Raw genomic sequence first — 19813 nt, 5'->3', positions numbered from 1 at the left:
AGTTTCTTTAATGTCCTTAATGAAAGTAAGTCTTTCAATGAACAAAGACACACACACACACACACACACACACACACACATTTTGTGCTGGGCTGGGGATACAGCTCAGGGATAAGATACATGCCTTGCCTCCGGAGACCTGGGCACAGTCCTCAACATCAGAAAATAGAAGAAATTCATGTGATGAGAAGACGGCGCACTCCTGCCTGGCTTTGAGGCGGTGACTCCATCTCTAGACTTGTTACGACAGCCTGGAACATTTCCACCTTGCCGGCTGGGCCACGTTCTAAGTTCTCCAAACCACTGCTGTGGCCCACTCTTCTCAGATCTCAGAAAAGCAAATTCAGGACAATGGGCGTGTGTAGTGGTGGGGCTGGAGTGGGCTTGCGGGGCAGGAAACCACCTGCTGACAACGAAGGCGGGTCTCTGTGTCCACACCCTAATGGACAATGCAGCTATGCTCAAGGTTCCTTCAAATCCTGCTCCGCAGCTCTGCGCCTGCCCTGTCCTTGCTTCTGGCTTCCAAACACAGATGGAGTCGGGCATTCCCGGCATAGCCTATTTTTAGCTCATGGGTTGGGTCTGCCTCACCTGACTCTGGCATGGATTTTCGGTGTTTTCTGGAGAACAGCTCCTGTTTTCTCATAAAGCTGGGAACTTCCTGGCCACTCAGTGGTTTTAGGCTGAGTCTGCTTTTTTCCCATTTGTGTGTTCTCTTCAAACAGAAGATGGTCTGGATAGTACAGTGATCCTTGAGCACTGAACCAGGAGGAAGCCCCAAACACCACTGGGACAGCCCCCCAACAGAACAAACAAAAAATTACCCAATTGGTAGAAACTTTAGAAGTATGTAGAAGCAACATGAATCAAAACAAGAATTCCTTGGAATTTGATTACAGTTACTTTTTAGTGTACATACACTGTACATGGGTTGGAGCGATAGCACAGCGGGTAGGGCATTTGCCTTGCACACGGCCAACCCGGGTTCGATTCCTCCGTCCCTCTCCGAGAGCCCTGCAAGCTATGGGGAGTATCCCGCCCGCACGGCAGAGCCTGGAAAGCTCCTTATAGCGTATTCGGTATGCCAAAAAAAGTAACAACAAATCTCACAATGGAGACATTACTGGTGCCCGCTCGAGCAAATAGATGAACAACGGGAGGACAGTGCTCCAGTGCTATACCATACATATGAACATGGACCTAGACCTAAATCTATATAAAATATGTATTATACTTACATCCATTTTATTTTTCTGACTGCATATTATCAAAACAATTCATTTGGGCATTTATCTATTGTGGGGGTGGGGGTTGTGGTCAGAGGCTACTTTGAGGTCTGTGGTTACTCCTGGCAGTGCTGGGGACTGAACTGGTATCAGCCATACACAAGGCAGGTGTCTTAACCCCCATCTTTCTAGCCCCCAACCAATTCCTTATTGCAAAATCTTCTGCGAATAAGTCAAATGAATGATTAATAAATAGCCATAATATTGGGAGAATTAATTCATGGAATACATTTTCTCATGGAGTATAAATATTTATCCCTGGGGATAAAATCAGTAACTATAGCAGGTCTCATTCCCCTAACCCTGTAAGAGCCTCCAATCATTGGGAAAGACGAATAAGGAGAGGCTGCTAAAATCTCAGGGCTGGGACGAATAGAGAGGTTACTGGCACCCGCTCGAGTAAATCGGCAAACAACGGGTGACAGTGATACAGTGATACAGTGATTCCTGGAGATGAACCATCCTGATGATTCTCTTCGAATCAGTTCCTACAAGTCAATACACTGGGTGAAAAAGATGAGTAGCCTTGGTTGATTGTGTTTTTTCCCAAGAGTCCTAGCACAACTCACACCTTCGCCCACCAGGCATAAGAGTAAGTGAGGGATAACTGCCCTCTGAGGGAACTCTCTCACCAGAGCCAAACCAAGGTGCATCAGTTTCCTTCCATCTCAGTTCCAGAAAATCCCTTCAGTGGGTGGTGACTTGTAAATTTGATCGCTACCACAGATAACTAGAGGAAATCTCTCTAACCTTAAAGGCCCCAGTGCTGGTCAGGTGACTCAGCATTGACAGTCACTTTGGTTGTTTTCCTGTTACCAGGTGATCGTGAACTGTTGGGAAACCACTCCCCAAGGGAACTTCCAGTCCAGCTGAGGGTTCACAGTGTTACAAATCCACAGGGGAGTCATGAAGAGAAAGGAACTGGGCTAGAAGGCAGCATGTCCCCTGGATCATCCAGGGCCTACTGTTCAAGACTTTCCAAAGGAGGGGAACGGAATCATTCCACTCTTGTCTCTGGGATGGAGGGAGGTGAGGGGACACCAAGGGTCCCTGTGAGATGAGTAGAGAGACTGACTCTGAGTGTGCAGTGGGCACAAGACTCAAGCCCCTGGGTCAGGATGGCAGAGGAGGTAGAGGCCAGCAAGCAGAGGCAAAAAAGGATGTTTGTGAGCCAAAACGGTGACTTAGGCACTCAGTCTAACCTCACCCAACTTTAGCTGTAGTGAACAACACAAACAACTTCATAGGGAGTTGCTGAGACCCGTCAGTGCATAAACTGTGTCCGGGTGTAGTTATTGATGCAAGACAGGAACTCAATGAAGGGTTGATGTCACTACCGTAGTTAATGACCATGGCTGTCATTTCCTCTGAGGATGGATTTAGGACCAAAAATGGTGCCAGAACGATGATAATTGATGATTTTGTATTTCTCGAGGGGGCAGTGGGATTCTGTTGTAGAGATTTTTTTTTTAATTGAGTCACCATGAGATGCACAGTTACAAAGCTGTTAACGATTGGGTTTCAGTCATACAATGATACAAGATCTGTACCTCCACCGGTGTTCATTTCCCACCTCCAATCACCCAGTTTCCCTCCCACCACACCCCCTACCCGAGCCTGCCTCTATGATTCTATGGCAGGCACCTTCCTTCTCTCTGTCTCTCTCTCTCTGTCTCTCTTTCTCTGTCTCTGTCTCTCTGTCTCTCTCTGTCTCTCTCTGTGTCTCTGTGTGTCTCTCTGTCTCTCTGTCTCTTTGTCTCTCTGTCTCTGTCTCTCTCTCATAGAGATTCTTAATTTAGTGTCTAAGAACTCTCCCCTCCCAAGGGGACCCTTGATAGATCCTTGGGAAAAAGGTGTTAAACTTGGATGAGGGAAAATGTATCCATGTTTTTAATAACCTCTCATGAATGTGTGTAATTTCTTGATGATGATAGAATGCAAGCTGCCGCAGGGATATCAGTGATTGTAATCACACAAGGATCAGCAACACAAAATGACTTGTATTTTCCTAAGGTAAGGTAAAGGTAAAGGCCCTCCCGTTGATCGTCGATTTGCTCGAGCAGGCCCAGTAACGTCTCCATTGGAGACTTTGTTGTTACTGTGTCTGGCATATCGAATACTCTCGGTAGCTTGCCAGGCTCTCCGAGAGGGGCGGAGGAATCGAACTCGGGTCAGCCATGTTGGCTGCTTGTAAGGCGAACGCCCTACCGCTGTGCTATCATTATGTTAAAATGATTGCAGGTCGAGGTCAGACACTGCTCCAAGAGACAATGCACTTGCCTTGTGTAAGGTTGACCCGGATTAGCCAGGGCCATATGATCCCTGGCACTGTGTATGTTTTCCTGAGTACCACCAGATGGGATCCCTGTGCCCAGAGGCAGGAGTAAGCCCTGGGCACCACCAGGTGCTGCCATCCAACCAATAGTAGTAGCAGTAGTAGTAGTAGTTGTAGCAGCAGCAGCACTGTGGCACTGTCCTCCCATTGTTCATCAATTTGCTTGAGCAGGCCCAATAACGTCTCCATTGTGAGACATTTTACTGTGCTTGGCATATTGAATACGTCATGGGTAGCTTGCCAGGCTTTGCCGTGTGGGCTTGATACTCTCGGTAGCTTGCCGGGCTCTCCGAGAGGGGCAGAGGAATTGAACCGGCTCGGCCGCGTGCAAGGCAAACGCCCTACCCACTGTGCTATCGCTCCAGCCCAGTAGTAGTAGTAGCAGTAGACAAAATGGTTTCAGGCATCTGTAAATCTGTCAGTTAGAATCCTGTATCAGTTGACCTGTGCGGGGGGAAGTGTGGGCTGTGCTGGGCAGTGCTCAGGGGGACCATGTGGTATCAGCTGCGAGCCAGGCCGAAACCCTCGTCCAGCTTCTCTGTCCCTGAAACCCTCTCTCAAAGTGCAGTTGTTTTTGGACAATTATCAGATCACTTTGCGATCCCAGCATTGCTCGTCTTCCTGTCTGCGGATGTTGGGGTCATGTCACGACAATGATATGGTCATTGGAAAATGTTTTAATGAAAGACTCCAATATATTGTTTGGCTCCATATTCTAAACAGAGTTGACCTTTGAACCGCTCGGGAGAGGCAAGGGCACAGTCCTTTCTAAGCCGCTGAAAGTTTGCGTGTGAGTTCAGTCAGCCCTCTGGCATAACTGATGCCACATCCGGGGCATTTAACCAACCTGCATCTTCGGGTGCTTGAATCTGACCAGGAGTAGCCCCTAAGCATCGACAGATAGGACCCCGAAATGGCCAAAAGTCCAAAGAGAAGGAAACTCGAACAGGACTGGGCTGACAGCTGACAGAATTGTGCTTCGTGGGTTCCAGTAGCTCCTGCAGCCCCCACCACCTGGGCCCCCACACCGCCAGGACTGAGTACCTCTATATCACTGGGCACTGGCATTGAACTTGTAAGCCCACACCAGCGGGTCATATTTGTATCCCCAAGAATGACCCCCAGCTCTCCTGAGCACTCTTTGGGAGCCCTTCCCCCAAGAAGTGAACCCTCACAAACTCATGTGTTCCAGGGCCCACTTTCTGAGCAGGCTGCCAGAGGAACCCAGCGAGCGGGGTGACAGGGTTCCTGATGGGTGAATTCACAGCCATGGAACTCAATCTCTGGCCCACGTTCTTCCCTGGAAACCGGAGTCAGACGTGAAAGTTTCAGTCTCCAGGGATGCTGGTTTCTGAAAGCGACCCGTGTCCAGATTCTGGTCTTTTCCAGAAACTACCATAGTAAGAGTCACTCTTTGTTACTGGAAGTCTAAGGAAAAACCTAAGGTTTTGGGGAGTTGTGAGCCAGGAAGAAAGAGCAACAATACTGAACATAACAGAGCCATGACAAGGCATGCACAGGAGAGGAAGGGAGGGGGAGGAGGGAGGGGAGGAGGGAGAGTGGGAGAGGGAGAAGAGGGAGGGGAGGAAGGAGAGGTGAGATGGGGAGCTCACAGAGGCTCCTCAGCTTGCTGAATTTAAAGAAGAAACAAAACATAGGAAGATAAAAAGGAACAACTTCAAAGCAAAGTCAGTGAAATTCAACCACAAAGCAGCCATGGATACTTTTATTTGTTGTAGTTAAATGGGCAGTATGATGCCGTAGGGGCTGTTCTTTCTCCCCCCAACCCATTTCCAATGATGCTGACCAATTGTTTTATTCCATTTCCCGCTTTTTTGTCCAATTCTGGAGGCCTTTCTCTAAAAACCACAGTCCCTCCTGCTCGTCTGGGAAGGAGAAGAGCTTGCCCCCATGTTAGGAAATTTTAAAATTGCCGGGGACTTGCCGCCATGAGCAGTGTGACATGCTTTTATTCGGTCCTTTGGTTTGGAGACCCCAAGGCATGCTCCCTCAGCAGGTAAATATCTCTCCTCAGAGAGCACATCATAGTTCAAAGGCCTCATCTTAGAAATTTGCAAGCAAACCAACGGGAAACATCATATAAACAGTTTAAAAAAAAAACTCAAACTAACAAACATCTTTTTAAGTTGTTGGATCATCTTCATGGTCTTAAAAAAAAAGAACTAGAAATCTCCTGTTTAATAAACACAAGTGCACACATATATACAATAGTCATTGGAATGTGCTGTTTATCCCTGTAGTTCTCGAAAAATCTCATGACTTTAGACTGAAATTTCTCCCATACAGTCTGAGCATGACGGCGTTATAAATTACCTTGCAGTGCGGCCGCCAGTCTTATTCCTTAAAAAAATAATAATAAAGTTGGAACTTGCTGTGTTCAAACACTGATATGGGGTGGAGAGGCCAGTCTCCAAACACGTTTACAAAAGTAGACGATACGGAGTATGATACACTAGTACAAAGTTTTACAAATCAATACAAGTGAAATATATAAATTACAACGAGAAAAGTGTGGTTCCGTCCCAGACCGGGCCTTTCAGCAGTCGTATTGCTGTAAGACAAAGGAAAGAGACATGAGGTCGCCTTCGGGAGAAAACACATTTGCCACCAGCGAATGCAACGGCTGGCATCCACCTGCACCCTGGAGTCTCCAGCAGGGAGAAAAAGCTCCCAGACTGTTTCCTAAACAAACTCCTTTCCGGGGAGGAGACAGCCCAGAAGTGGGTTCAACGTGGGTCACCTTGCCAAGGCAACACTCCCCACTTACAAGTTTGACTGGTCTCCACCGAAACCTTTGAAAGTGCCTTTTGTCTTAGCCACAGAGCTGGCTGATCTGCTTGCTCGCCAGGCCTGGGGATGGCTGTCCCCGAGGTTGACTTGGACACAAACCACAGCGGGATCATTTGCTACCCCCATGGGCAGACGTGGTCTGATTCTGCTGAACCGGTTCAGCCATCTGGGCCACTGACCGGGAACCTGCCAGCCTGTCCTCCACATACAGTGGGGCTGGAATCCAGCGGAGGGACTGTCCCCATTTAAACCGCCTTGTAGGAAATTCCATGTTACAGACTCAGCTGAGGTGGGCTTCCGGTGGCGCCGCTTGGGGGCCATGAGGTCCCCCAGCCTTGGTCTTCCTGCACTCACAGCCCATGCTCAGGTCCCAGGTTAAAGCCAGATCACAGGAGAGTAATCCCCAGGGTCCCTCCCTCCCTCTCCCCAGCCTTTCTGCCTGGAACCCTCTCCAGGCCTAAGGTTTCCCACTGGGCTGTTTGCTTGGAAATTTGGCGGGCTCCCAAGGAAATTATTAATCTTGCTGTACTTGCCTGATAAGGGAAAACCAGAGCTTTAGTTGAACTTCCCCTCAAAAATTGTAAGTTTCCATTCTTTTACAGCCCAACTTTTCAGGGTGGCGCTGGGGTTCAAGAGGTTTTGGCTTTATTTAAAGAGAAGATTAGGGCCAGAGAGATAATAACGGGGGCTAAGGCACTCGCCCTGCACGTGGCCAAGCCCAGATGCCTAGTGCTGCATAGGGTGCCCTGAGCACTGCCAGGAGTGATCCCTGGGCACAGAGCTGGGAGGGAGCCCCAAGGACATCACAGGGTATGTTCCCCCAAGCCCACAAATAAAGTTGAGAGACCTTGAACCAGGAGGGTCAAACCATGCCAGGTGGGCACCTCACCTTATTGTAGAGACTAAGACCGAGAACAAAGCCGCCGACCCCGCTAGCTACACACACGCCCAGGCTGGCTGCGAGGGCACTTCCGCCCCCTCCATAATGTATGCGTTCTAGGGGGGCTCTCGAAACAAGACATGCCCCCTGTGAACGCATGCATATTTTTTCTCCCAAATCATATCCCCAGGAAACAAGTGTTTCCTGGCTTTCTTTCTCAGTGAAAGGCTTTTTTCCCTCAGCTGCTATTCAAAGGCTGTGGCGGCCCTTGAGCTAGCCGGTGGGGGCCCTTTCAGGCCTTGTTTGTGCCGGGTGGGAGCCTCAGGAGCCACCCTCCTTTTGTGCGCCTGCAGGGAAGGGGGTCTGGGCCCTCCAGGAGTCTCCCTGGGCCTCAGAGACGCCCCTCCAGGGGGCCGGGGTCTGTGACGCACGGGCCCACAAGACCCACCTGGTACCCAAAAGAGGGTGGCTAGCGTGTGATGGAACATGGGATGCCAGAACCCACACTCTGTTCCTGGAGGGGCAAGAGGGCCTCCCGAGTGGCACCTAAGAGGACCAGGGCAGGCTGAGGGGTAGCTCAGTGGGTAGGGAGTTTGCCTTGCATGCGGTTGACCCAAGTTCAATTCCTGGCATCCCATATGGTCCCCTAAGCACTGCCAGGAGTAATTCCTGAGTGCAGAGCCAGGAGTAAACCCTGAGCATCGCTGGGTGTGACCCAAAAAGAAAAAAAAAGAGAACCAGGGCCCCAGCACCAATTTCCTGGAGCTGGATCATTAATACAGACAGGACCAGGCCCCAGGGGTGTGATGCCGTTGAGGTTCCGCAGTGCCTGGGATCCTGTGGGTCATCCCAGCAGTGCTGGGGACCTCCAGGGATACACACACTGGGGCATGGGGTCCTCTGGGGCAGGGCTCTCAGGACCATGGGGCGCTGGGAATCAAGCCTGAGTCAAGAGCACGCCAGGCCTGTGTCCTGGCTCCCTCCTCTCTCCTTGCTCCCGGTCCAGCTTCTTACCTGCTGGCGAGAGCAGCAAAAGCCACAGATGCCACCAAGCATGCCGTTGATGACCTGGACGAGACACAAGATGAACTCAATCCCGCCCAGGGCCAAGAGGATGGAGAAGAGTGAGACGTTCCACTCCACTATGTGTTTGGGTTCGATGCACTGGGACCAGGAGTCCCTGTCCAGAAGGTACCTGTGGGTAAAGCCAGAAACTGCTCACACCAACCACAACTTAGCTGTGTTCATTAAGGAAAAAAAAATACCCAAAGAATTCCATGTCCTGGAACAAATTCTTTCAGCCCAGGTCGGCACATGAAATGAAGGATTTAGCCCAGATCACTCTGGTTTGTTTGTTTGAGGGGACACACCCGGCAGTGCTCAGGGCTTACTCCTCACTCTGTGCTTGGGGACCTCTCCTGACTGTGCTCAGGGGACAAGATAGGGTGCCAGGGATAAAGTCCAGATTGGCTGTGTGCAAGGCAAGCACCCTGACCGTTGTGCTATCTCTCTGGCTCCTTAGCCCAGATCTGGGGGCAAAGATGAACATAAACTTAAAGCTTACACTTTGGGCTCCTAATCTAGGGGAATTAAAAATATTTATATCCTAATGTTATATGTTCTGCAGATACATAGGCATTATTAGCAAACACATTATTAGATGCACAGGAATTATTAGCAAACAAAAGTTTTTTGAACGGAAAATGGCCTGGAGAAATCACTGCTCCATTGGCTAGTGGGCTAACGCCATGCAGGAGGTTTGGGTTCAATCATCAGTGCTTCGTGGCTCCCAGAACACCCCCAGGAATGAGCCTCGAGCACGGAGTCAGGAATAACCCCTGAAACCTGCTGGATGTAATCCCAGATCCGGAAAGCAAAAAGTGCAAGCTTTATTTAAAGATAAATGGGACTGGAGCAATAGCACAGCGGGGAGGGCGTTTGCCTTGCACGCGGCTGACTCGGGTTCAATTCCCAGCATCCCATATCCCATATTATCCTGAGCACAGGGTAATTCCTGAGTGCAGAGCCAGGGGTAACCCCTGTGCATCGCCAGGTGTGACCCAAAAAGCAAAAAAATTTAAAAAAAAAGATAAATGTAATGCATGTAGGTTTGTGTATGTGAGCTAAGAGTAAATGATGAAAAGTAAAAGTGATTGTGAAAGTGGTGAAGGGTTAGGGCACTAAAAAAAATCTGTCTTCTTCTGTAACTTCTACTTCTCATCTCTTTGAAAGACAGGCCTTCAAGAGAATACTTTCTGGTAACTTTACCTTACCTCTCTGGACATCTGATGCGGAGTATTTCACTAAAACACAATATTTTTTCTTCTGAAAATTATTCACTTTTTGGCAAGTTGGGAGCTTTAACACGCAAAGTTGGTCAGCTTAGATCTTTTGAACAAAAACTTTCTTTGGAGAGTTTGTTGGGGCCACACCTGGTGGTGCTTAGGGACTTCTCCCAACAGTGCTTAGGGACCAGGTGGTACCAGGGATTGAACCAGAATCAGCCACTTACAGGGCAAATGCCTTAACCCCTGTACCATGACTTCCATCCAACTTCTTCCTCTTCCTTTTTGGCTTTTAAGGAACAAGTTAATTTGCAACACAAAGCAGAAATTAAATCCAACTAATAAGTACCTTTACTTTCACAAAGAACGCCCACATCTATATTTGCAACATAAAGCAGAGATTAAATCCAATTAATAAGTACCTTTACTTTCACAAAGAACACCCACCTCTATATTAGCCTGTAGCCATTCAGTAAGAGCAGACAACTCCATGTGAGAGACTGAGCAGGAGACACTCATTCTGCGAGTGTGAGGGCCACAGAGGAAGGCTAGAACAAGGACCATGTTGCTCACAGACCCCGCTCACAGCCTACTCGCCATGAGGGAAAGACCTGACAGTGGATCACAGGGATCTAGTGAATCCAGGCCCTCAACCTGTATCTGACCCACAGTTGGTACTCATCATTTAAAATTACTGGACTCAGGGCTGGAGCTATAGCACAGCAGGTAGGGCGTCTGCCCTGCAAGTGGCCAACCCAGGTTCGATCCCTGGCATCCCATATGGTCTCCTGAGCACTGCCAGGAGTAATTCCTGAGTGCATGAGTCAGGAGTAACCCCTGTGCATTGCTGGGTGTGACCCAAAAAGAAGAAAAAATTACTGGACTCATTACCAAATTACCAGATGTCTGAGAAGTGTTAGCAAGTCACGCTAACGTCCTACGTGCCGGAATGTATATTTCTAAGTTAGACCTATGACATAGGAGATTTTCTGATCATCTGGATTTTCTTTCAGTCTGAAAAAACATCGACTTCTGATTACTCTCTTAGATTTCATCCTATGCTCTTGGATACTTGGATTTTTATGAGATGGGATTTGATGCTGTGGGAAAATCCAGGACTGACTTTACTCCACAAAGGCATTATTCTTTCCTTATCACTTCTTCCTACCCCAGGAGAACAAAGGTGCTGGAAATTCGAGAGCTAACCCTGGAATGGTCCACGAAGTCCATCAGAAATCCAACTTCTGGCCCGACCTTTTCTGCATGGCCATGGAATAAAAGTGTCAAATTCTGGGGCTATTGTAAAGCAAGTTCTGTGGTTACTGAGCAACCAACCACTCCTGTAGGACCATTTCTTGTTCCCCATACGGAAATCCCTCAGCAGGTTTCAATGAGGGGTAAAATAGAGCAGTTTCCTTACAGAATCTCGTAGCTCATGGGAGGGGTGGATAACTAGCTAAAAAAAAAAAATCTTCCATGAAATCACTTCCTGCAACTGCAAGAACTGCATTAAACACACACCACCTTTTTGAGAGATGGTTTTGTGTATGTATGAGTAACCAGTTCCTACAAGTATAGTGAGTGGGCTTTGAACAAACATGAATCACAGCTACTGAGACCGAAACGTCAAGGCTGTTTAAGTGTTGACCTTCCATCTCCCATGGGGCCATATTCCTGGGCCAGGAGTAAATAACACCAACAGCCAATGGTGGGCACGCCTGTTTCTGTGACCAAAATGCTCCATCTCGCTAATGCTCCTGCATTCGTTTTATTTTACAAGGCAGGGAGCTCATTCGCTTTTTTCCCCTGCTTACTCAGAGAGGAAATGGGGGCCTGGGGTCAAAACCAGGTCTCTTGAATTTCAAGTTCGAGCACTTGTGACCTCACCATACTCTAGGAACCACGAGGCACAGAGGATCGTGGGAAAATGCTGTGAATTCATGATTTGTGTTCTTTTCGCCCATTAACTGCAGAACTAAACCTGTCCGGATTCCCAGAGGACGTCATCATTCATCACTACAACAAATCATCCTACCTGTCAGCTCTTCTCTTCTTTCCTCGTTAGGAGACAAGAAATAATCCACACAAAACAGTGCAACCTCTCAAATTATCCTGGCACTGAGGCAGTGCAGAAGACCTTATGTATGACCTGATCATTTTACAGCTGAAGCACAGCTCAAATGGCACATGCTTTGCACGAAAGGAGGCCTGGGTTCGATTCCTGTCACCTTAGAGCACTGCCAGCATTGAGCACTGAGCCTGGAGTAGCCCTCCCAGCACTGCCGGTGTGGTCGAAAAATGCAAAAGGGAAATAAAAATACCTGATAATCTCAAAGGGCAGATTGTTTGTAATTAGTGTGTGTGTGTGTGTGTGTGTGTGTGTGTGTGTGTGTGTTGGGGCAAGGGGTATGATTTCCAATGGGTTTAGGTTAAACCTATAGAGTTCCCATCCATAGGATATATAGATTCCATTATATTTTCCTACAAGCGAGTAAATCAGCCCCTTGCTCTGGTACAGGACACCCATCCTGGAGCACCAATTCAACAACCTGGTTGTCTGGGTGGAAATCCTGACTGCAATGACAATTGAGTTGGTTACTCTAGCTCTCCGGCCTCTGTTTTCTCATCTGTGAAATGGCCCTACGGTGACTGTCCCCTCACCCACAACCCCCACAGGGACACCTCAAGGACCTCTCCAAGTTGGCCACTGAGTCCCCTCTCTGACCCCATCGATCATCAAGGGCTGAGTGGATGCCAGTCAGCCCCTGGGGTGGCAGGGTGGCAGACTGAGGCTTCGGTGATTTGCCGGGTGGCCGCCGGACGCCTGCACTGGACAGGAAGGTTCGGACAATGACTTACTGTCCCTCGGTGCTGGCAAAGGTGTAGTTCCACTGGCCCTGGGTGTTCTGGCACAGCGGCCCCTCTGCCAAGCCCAGCGCGGCCACGATGACGCAGTAACCGGATCCCGCGATGCCCACCAACGCCGCCAGCACGGAGGAGAGCATCTGGGGGCAGGGCAGACGGTGGGAGTGAGGGGGTGGTGTCGGGGGTGGGGGCCCACGCCCCCTCCCCCCCAGCACAGGACCTACCGCACAGCTCTTGCCACAGTTGTCATGGCCGCAGCAGCCGCAGCAATCTTCCTCCTCCAGCCCGATGAAGACGCTGGCAGGCAGGAACATCTGCAGGAAAGAGGCGAATCAAGCCCCCTGCCCTCCCTGGCCCTCCCCGGGGCCAGGCCGAGCCTCTCAGGACAAGAAGGGCTTCTAGCCCTGGGAGGAGTCTGCCTGTGGGTCATGTCCACTGGGCATCCTCCTAAAACGTCAACCCCGGCGAGGAAAAGGGGCGAAACAACCCCGTGAGCAACCCCTGCTTCCCTGCCAGGGGTCCTGCCTTATTTTACAGGGTGAGCTACTGGCCTATGAAAGTGTTCAGTAAACTCTGAAATTCGTAACAGTGTCCCCAAGGAAATCTCCACTTTGGAACCATTTGTCCTCATTTTCGAATCTGATTGTCGCTGCCTCCTCCTCCACGACCCCCCCCCACCCCCGCCCCTGGCCCCGCAACCACCACCATCACCTTCACAGAGCCTGTAAGAGACCAACTAGTCTTTCATTGCATAACTGAAACTTTCTCTGATTCATGCCTCTTTGAAGCATCAATGGTGTGGCGAGGGCTTTGCAAGTGAACTCTTAAGCAAATAAGAGCACCTCTGGAATGAAAAGCAGCTTAAACGGGAGCGATATTCTAGTCAGAATGGTTGAAGGTGTTAAAAGAAAAAGTAAAACTTTTTGCTCAAGGCGCATTTGCTCTGCCTAATATAGAGTATTAGCTTGAACTGTTTTCCTACCTGTTGACTAAGAAAAAATAACCTGGGAGACATTAACACTTGCATCAAATCCCTCTTGAAAATTCTCCATTCCAGCCTTCTCAAGCCAACTCCAGCTTGCTCACATTCTTTCCGGCCTGTGAGTGAAGCTAGTGCACTCAGCTCTCCATCAGGCAGGCAAATTCCTTGCACTTCAATTAAAAACAAGCCTTAGAAAAAACAACGCATTCCACCAGGGGCTTCAGGCTCTGATGGCTGCTCACTGCAGAATTTGTTCCTGGATACCACACCCAGAATTGCAAGAAGGAGAAAATTGATCCTTTTTCCCTAATAGCAATGAACTCACTACTCACAATTCTTTTTTTCTTTCTTTCTTTCTTTCTTCCTTCCTTCCTTCCTTCTTTCTTTCTTTCTTTCTTTCTGTTTTTTTTCCCTCCCTCTTTGTCCCCTGTCTCTGATGTCTGAGGATAAACAGGAGAGAATTTGGTCCCAAATTCTGTTGATTTAGACAGAGAACCAGCCCGGCTCCTCCCGGCTCCCCAGAGCCAGTGTCAAACAGCTCCTGGCCTCAGAAAGGGAATTCTATAGTCTCCCAAATCCCAGTTAAAAGCGACTCTGATTGCTAGAGAGGTCATTCGCACTGAACTGAAAATGGGTTTTGGACAAAGAGGCATCCAAAAAGAAAAAGAAACGACTTTCCTGCCCTCTGTTTCTAAGTGCTGGAAGAAAGCGCAGCCTGGCTTTGGAGACAGACCTCGGAGAAAACTTTCCAGGAGGGGAAAAGAGCGAAGAGCCCAGCGCATCCTGGCAACCGCCCGTTGGCAGGGGCCCCGCCTGGGCTGGCTTTGCGCTTGGGGCCACTTACCAGCAGGCCCCCTCCCACGATGCCCGCGAAGAACCACACGAAGCGGCTGAGGCGGTGGTCGGAGGCGAACTTGGTCTCCCCGTTGGGGAAGTACAGCAGGACGTTGGCCACGATGCAGAGGACGCCCAGCCAGGCCAGAGCGTGGCCGATGCAGCGCGCACACTTGCCGTAGCACATGGTGGCGGGGGATGCAGAGGCCCCCGCTGGGTGAAGCCCGGCACCTATGGGAGCGCGCCCTTGGCGGGAGAAACCCGAGGCGGTCCCGGCTCCTGCCTGCGGCCTGTTAAATACCCGGAGCGGTTAGTCACCGTGCAGGAGCTGCTCGCCCGCTGTCATTGGTCCTGCGGAGCCGGGTGGGGTGGGTGGGGTGGTGGGAGGGGGTGGAGGGCGGCCTGGGGCACGCCCGCCTGCGGCCGAAATCCCGGGCCCGGGCGAAACCCGGCCGGACGCGAGAAAGAGCCGCGGCCAGGTCAGGCCAGCGATTCACGTCCCGTGGAAGGCTCCGGCCGCCCCTTCCCGGCCAAGGCAGACGCGGCAGGAAGGCGAGAGGCGGCCAGTCGCTGCCCGCAGGCGAGCCTCTGCCGGGCGCCTCTGCCTGGCTCCTTGGCCGTCTGGGTCTCCGGGCTCGCGCTGCCCCCTCGCTGGGTCCTGTCCAGTCGCCCTTCTGGCCGGGGACATCCCCGCCGCCGTGGCCGGAGGAGAGCAGGCACCGGGAAAGATGACCAGCAGCCGCTTTTCCCGCCCGGGCGGCGTCCGGCTGTCCGGCCCGCCTGGACATCTGCCTGGGAACCAGCCGGCCCCAAACAAAGGTGGCATTTGTCAACACAGACAGCTCAGGTCCCTCTTGTTCCCCCAGGTGGCTGCGGGCCCAGCCGCCCGGGAAGGACCAGGGAGGCCAGAGGGGGGAGCGGGATGGAATTCAGACCGAGGCTCCTGGGCCTCGGAGCATGGTTGACCTGAAGGAGCTTCGGGTTCGATTCCGGCACTGCAACTTGGCACCCAGGTGCTGCTAAGTGTGACCCGCCCCCCAAACCAACCAGCCAAAAAAAAAAAAAAAAAAGAACTGAGCTGGGGACCTGGGAAGCGGAGGGGAGACGGGATGGAGGGAAGTTGCAATGCCTGAAAGAGTCTCCCAGGAGGACAGGGGTGGGGTGGGGTACACTCGGGCCTCCCCCACCTTAGCCTGAGATGAGGAATTAGCATTTGGCCCCGAGGAAACAGAGGGGGTGGCAGGTCAGACTCACTGTCTGGGGAGTCTGCGGCTCGACCAGACCAGGCGGCACCAGCCAGCGGGGGGGAACTAGACAGAGTGACCCAATGGGCTCAGGACGGAGGGGCCCATTCATGAGGCCAGAAAAAGGGCAGAAAACCGAAGGCAGAGGGTCCTTTCCATAATGGCAGGAGGGCCCAGAATCTCAGAGGCTTGGAGCCGAGGGCCGGACATGTACCAGCGGAGCTACACGAGTGGTGGCAGGTGTGGGCTGTGACGTAGCAGGACCCGAGGGGAGGCGCCATCTGACATGCTGATGGGGAGGCGGATTCCCCACAGCCCCGAGGATTCCCCGCAGCCCCGAGGTGCTTCCGTCACCACCGCACATCAGCAAGGGCACACCGCCCTTTGCAGGTCCCTGGGTCGAATGCCCAGCTGCCAGGCCCGGATGGCTGGTCCTTGGCTGAGGGTCGATCACACTCCTCCTCCACGAGGGTGAGAATGAGACTAGGAGCTGGAGAGAGAGCAGCCAAAAGGGTGCTGGCCTTTCTGGCCAGTGGACTCTGCTCTAAGCACCGGCACAGCCTATGGTCCCTCAAGCACCACCAGCAGTGAAGCCTGAGCACAGAGTAGAGTGTAAGCCCAGGGTCCCTCAGGAATGATGCCTGAGCACAGAGCCAGGAGTAAGCCTAGGGTCCCTCAGGAATGATGCCTGAGCACAGAGATAGGAGTAAACCCATGATCTCTCAGCAATGATGCCTGAGCACAGAGTTGGGAGTAAACCCATGATCCTTCAAGCACCACGAGGACAGAGCCAGGAGAAAACCCACAGACCCTCAAGCACCACCAGCGGTGATGCCTGAGCACAGTGCCAGGAGTAAGTCAGGTGTGGCCCAGACACAGGAAAAAACAGAAAATAGGAGTGAGGAAGAACAGACAACTTTGACCTGAGCTCTGAGACCCCGACCCCATCTCTGACCCCAGCCTTCTTCCTTGTCCTCACCCAGCCTTATCTCAAAAACACCCATTGTCCCTGCTGGGTGCTGCTCGGAGCAGAGAAGGTGCTTAGCAAAAACTCCTGACTAGGTAAATGAGCAGGTCAGTGCTCGGGGAAAGGTCCAGGGCTTTCTGGAGAGGAGGTTGTGACCTCTGATCCCGTGAAGCCACCCGGCTCTCTCCCTCTCCCTCGCTGCCTGCCTGGCTCTCTGGTCAGGTGTAACTATCTTGAACCTCAGGGGCCATTTCTCACGTGTGCACCGGTGTTTTGCAGGCTGTCAACACTTCCCAATGGTGTTTGGACACGGCAGGAGGCCAGACTCACCATCCGCTGGGACCCAGGAGAGGGTCCTTGGACAAGTCAAAACACGGACTGGAGCCAAAACAACACAGACACACAGAGAGTGAACAGGTAAGTCTGTGGTTTTGCAGGTGGCTGACCCCAGTTGGATCCCTGAGCACAGAGCCAGGAGTCAGCCCTGAGCACAGCCGGGTGTGGCCACCAAGCCGACCAGACAAACAAAATCCCCTAAATCTGGGACCTGGTGGGAGTAGAGCAGTTAGGATCGCGCCGACAGCTAAGTTCAGTTCTGGGCACCACACCAAGCACTGCCACCTACAACCCTGAAGACCCCCGGCACTGCGAGTGTGCCCTGCGGAACCCCAGACCGGAGGTTCCGAGCTGCATTATATGTACTGGTCCTTGTGCCGAGGGGATGTCTAGCTTGGCCAAGAGTTCAGGACCTGAGCACTGCCTGGGAGCCCCCAAACAGGAGATGATGTGAAGAAAAGATCTGGCAAGTGAGATAGTGATAGCGCCCCATAGTGGGAGAAGGGAGTAGTGACCCCAGGGCCCAGAGCAGTGTGTGTGTGTGTGTGTGTGTGTGTGTGTGTGTGTGTGTGTGTGTAGCTGAGTGAGGCAGGAGGGGCCCACAGTGCCACCTGTGGTTTAACCCCTGCTCAGTCAACTCCCCCCCAGGGGCCCTTCCTGCCGGTACATCCCATCCCCCCTTTGTCCTCACCTGGTCTGACATTCCCAGGTTGGCCTTCCCACCTGTCTAGAGAAACTTGACTTTTCCTTCCCTCGTGTTCTCTCAAGGCTGCCTCCACCCGCATCTGGCTCTTGAGCTACGCAAGTAAGAACGTCCTAGCAATGAGATTCGGGAGTAAAGTCAAAACACCCTCTGAAAAGAAGTCTCCGGCCTTAGAGCACAGGGCAAGACCCCTATTCTACCAAGCTCAGGCCTGCGAAGATGGGATGATGCCAGCCCTAACGCCGCCCCCCCGCCCACTGGACCCCTCAGAAGAGAAGGAACAAAATGGCGGAGACCCCTCAGAAGAGAAGGAACAAGCTACTAAGCCCGTGAAGGGTCACCCAGGGTTCAAAGGCCTCTTGACAACCCCCGAGATGCCGCCAGCAACAGAGAACCCGGGGCTGTGACACACTGGAGAACACCTGTCGATAGCCCCACGGCCAGAGTGAGTCAGGCTCTCTCCTCTGCAGGGAAGCCCATGATCTCTTGTTGGTAAGCTTCTTTTTCTGCAGTAAGAATCACACCTGGGAGAGATAAGGGCCCCTTGGAGTGCCTTAATGGCTGTACTATCTCTTCCACTTCACGTTTCTTTTTCTCCCCCTTCCCTACTTTTTTTTTAAGCTTTGGAGATACACACTGTGGTGCTCAGGGCTTACTCCTGGCTCTGTGCTCAGGAGTCACTCCTGGCGTGCTTGGGGGACCTTCTGGGGTGCCGGGGACAGAAACTGGGTCAGCCATATGCAAGACAAGTGCCCTCCCCACTGTACTACTGCTCCAGTCCTCTCCTTCCTTTTTCATAAAAGTTCTCTGCCTCATTCCTTGCCTTCTCTTGAAGTTCCTTTCTGGGGAAATAGGCGCGGAACCCAGGAAAGCCAAGGGGTAGGAGGAAGCCAAGACAGACCCTTCCTTTCCCTGTGAAGAGCCAACCCTACAGCAGGCCGGGTGACTGCCTTGTGTCCCATCCCCAGCACTGCATACGGTCCCCTGAGCACTGCTAGGAGTGATCCCTGAGCAGAAGCCAGGAATAAGCCCTGAGCATCATGGGACGTGGCCCCACTTACCTCCTCTCCAAAGAGCAGACCCTCCCTCCCTCAGAGAACCATACCCCCCTGAAAACTTGGGTGATGGGGACCTGTTCCCGTGAAGCGCAGGTAAAATGGGTCTTGGGTGCATGCTGAAGACTGCCTGGGGTGCTGGCGGGACCTTGACACCCTCCACACCATGCAGAGGCTCCGAGATGGCTTCACACATACGTCACCTGCAGTGCCGAGGCGGAAGAAGCACTAGCTTGGGGCTGGAGCGATAGCACAGCGGGGAGGACATTTGCCTTGCACGTGGCCAACCTGGGTTCGATCCCCAGCATCCCATAGGGTCCCCTGAGCACCGCCAGGAGTAATTCCTGAGTGCAGAGCCAGGAGTCAGCCCTGTGCATCAACAAGTGTGACCCAAAAGGGGAAGAAAAAGAAAAAAATCAGGAGCTCTCCAAGGCTCCTTCCCGCTCACCCCTGCCCCCTCACTCCCCCCCACTCCAGTCACAGATTCAAGAGTTGTGTAAATGCACACAGAACTGCAGGCCTTTGGCCCCTGACACTGCTCTCAACCCCCAAGTTTCACATCTGTTGTCTGCTAGGAAAGCTCGGTCCTTCCTTCCAGTCCTTTCTGTCCACCCCGCAGGGCTCTGTCCTTCTGGCTGGTGTCAAGTGCCACCTTTAACGGAAGGTTTCACTCAGCTCTTCAAGCCCATTGAGCACAATTACACAGTGACCCGGGGGGCAGTGTGTGTGTGTGTGTGTGTGTGTGTGTGTGTGTGTGTGTGTGTGTGTGTTGGGGAGGGAGGTCATCCACATGACAACCTTCCAGGGGTGCAGTTCAGCTAGCAGTCAAGAGGTGGGGCACGGCAGGGCAGTTGCCACTTAAATGGGAGCACTGGGAGGCAGGTCCGTGGACAAAGAGCTTTGCAGGTCCTGAGAGCAGGTTCACAGGCAGGAAAAAGCCTCTTGTCCCCAGCGAGGCACCCCAGCAGTCCTGGCAGGGGACGCTCTGAGAGCAGAAGGCAGGGCACAGCTGCGCACCGTGGCCCATTGCAGAGGCTGCTGCAGATTTCACGGAGGTGGGATTCCTGCTGTCTGTGCCTTCTGGGTCCACACTGCGGGTCCTTCTCGCTCATGCCCCTGCCTTGGCGTCAGCCGGGCGCTGCTCTAGCTCAGGGGCCACCACCCTTCTACCAGCTGGGTGATCACAGGACCAGGGGACAGGGTAGAGGCATCTGTCATTGATCGTGACGA

The 19813-nt window shown here is 52.1% G+C and overlaps 1 protein-coding gene across 1 annotated transcript; it reads right to left on the bottom strand.

Annotated features, from left to right (window-relative positions):
- Positions 1-5337: 5337 nt before the first annotated feature.
- On the bottom strand, positions 5338-14516 carry TM4SF1 (transmembrane 4 L six family member 1). Its single transcript, XM_056121817.1, has 5 exons — positions 14289-14516; positions 12687-12776; positions 12457-12602; positions 8327-8507; positions 5338-6193 (listed from the first exon to the last, which is right to left on the bottom strand). The coding sequence occupies exons 1-5, from the start codon at positions 14463-14465 to the stop codon at positions 6179-6181; spliced, it is 609 nt and encodes a 202-aa protein (XP_055977792.1). The 5' UTR covers positions 14466-14516; the 3' UTR covers positions 5338-6178.
- Between the last annotated feature and the right edge of the window lie 5297 nt (positions 14517-19813).

Source organism: Sorex fumeus, unplaced genomic scaffold, assembly GCF_029834395.1.
Source record: "Sorex fumeus unplaced genomic scaffold, SorFum_2.1 ptg000044l, whole genome shotgun sequence".
Lineage (NCBI taxonomy): Eukaryota > Metazoa > Chordata > Mammalia > Eulipotyphla > Soricidae > Sorex > Sorex fumeus.
The sequence above is the reverse complement of the archived record's forward strand: the minus strand, read 5'-3'. Positions and strand labels throughout refer to the sequence as shown.

What these genes read in the sequence shown, in the direction of transcription:
- TM4SF1 (XM_056121817.1), bottom strand. Translation starts at nt 14,465, where the DNA reads ATGTGCTACGGCAAGTGTGCGCGCTGCATCGGCCACGCTCTGGCCTGG. An exon ending in TCGTGGGAGGGGGCCTGCTG is followed by an intron (nt 12,777 to 14,288) that starts GTAAGTGGCCCC and finishes TCTTTCCTGCAG; the next exon opens with ATGTTCCTGCCTGCCAGCGT. An exon ending in ACTGTGGCAAGAGCTGTGCG is followed by an intron (nt 12,603 to 12,686) that starts GTAGGTCCTGTG and finishes CCCTGCCCCCAG; the next exon opens with ATGCTCTCCTCCGTGCTGGC.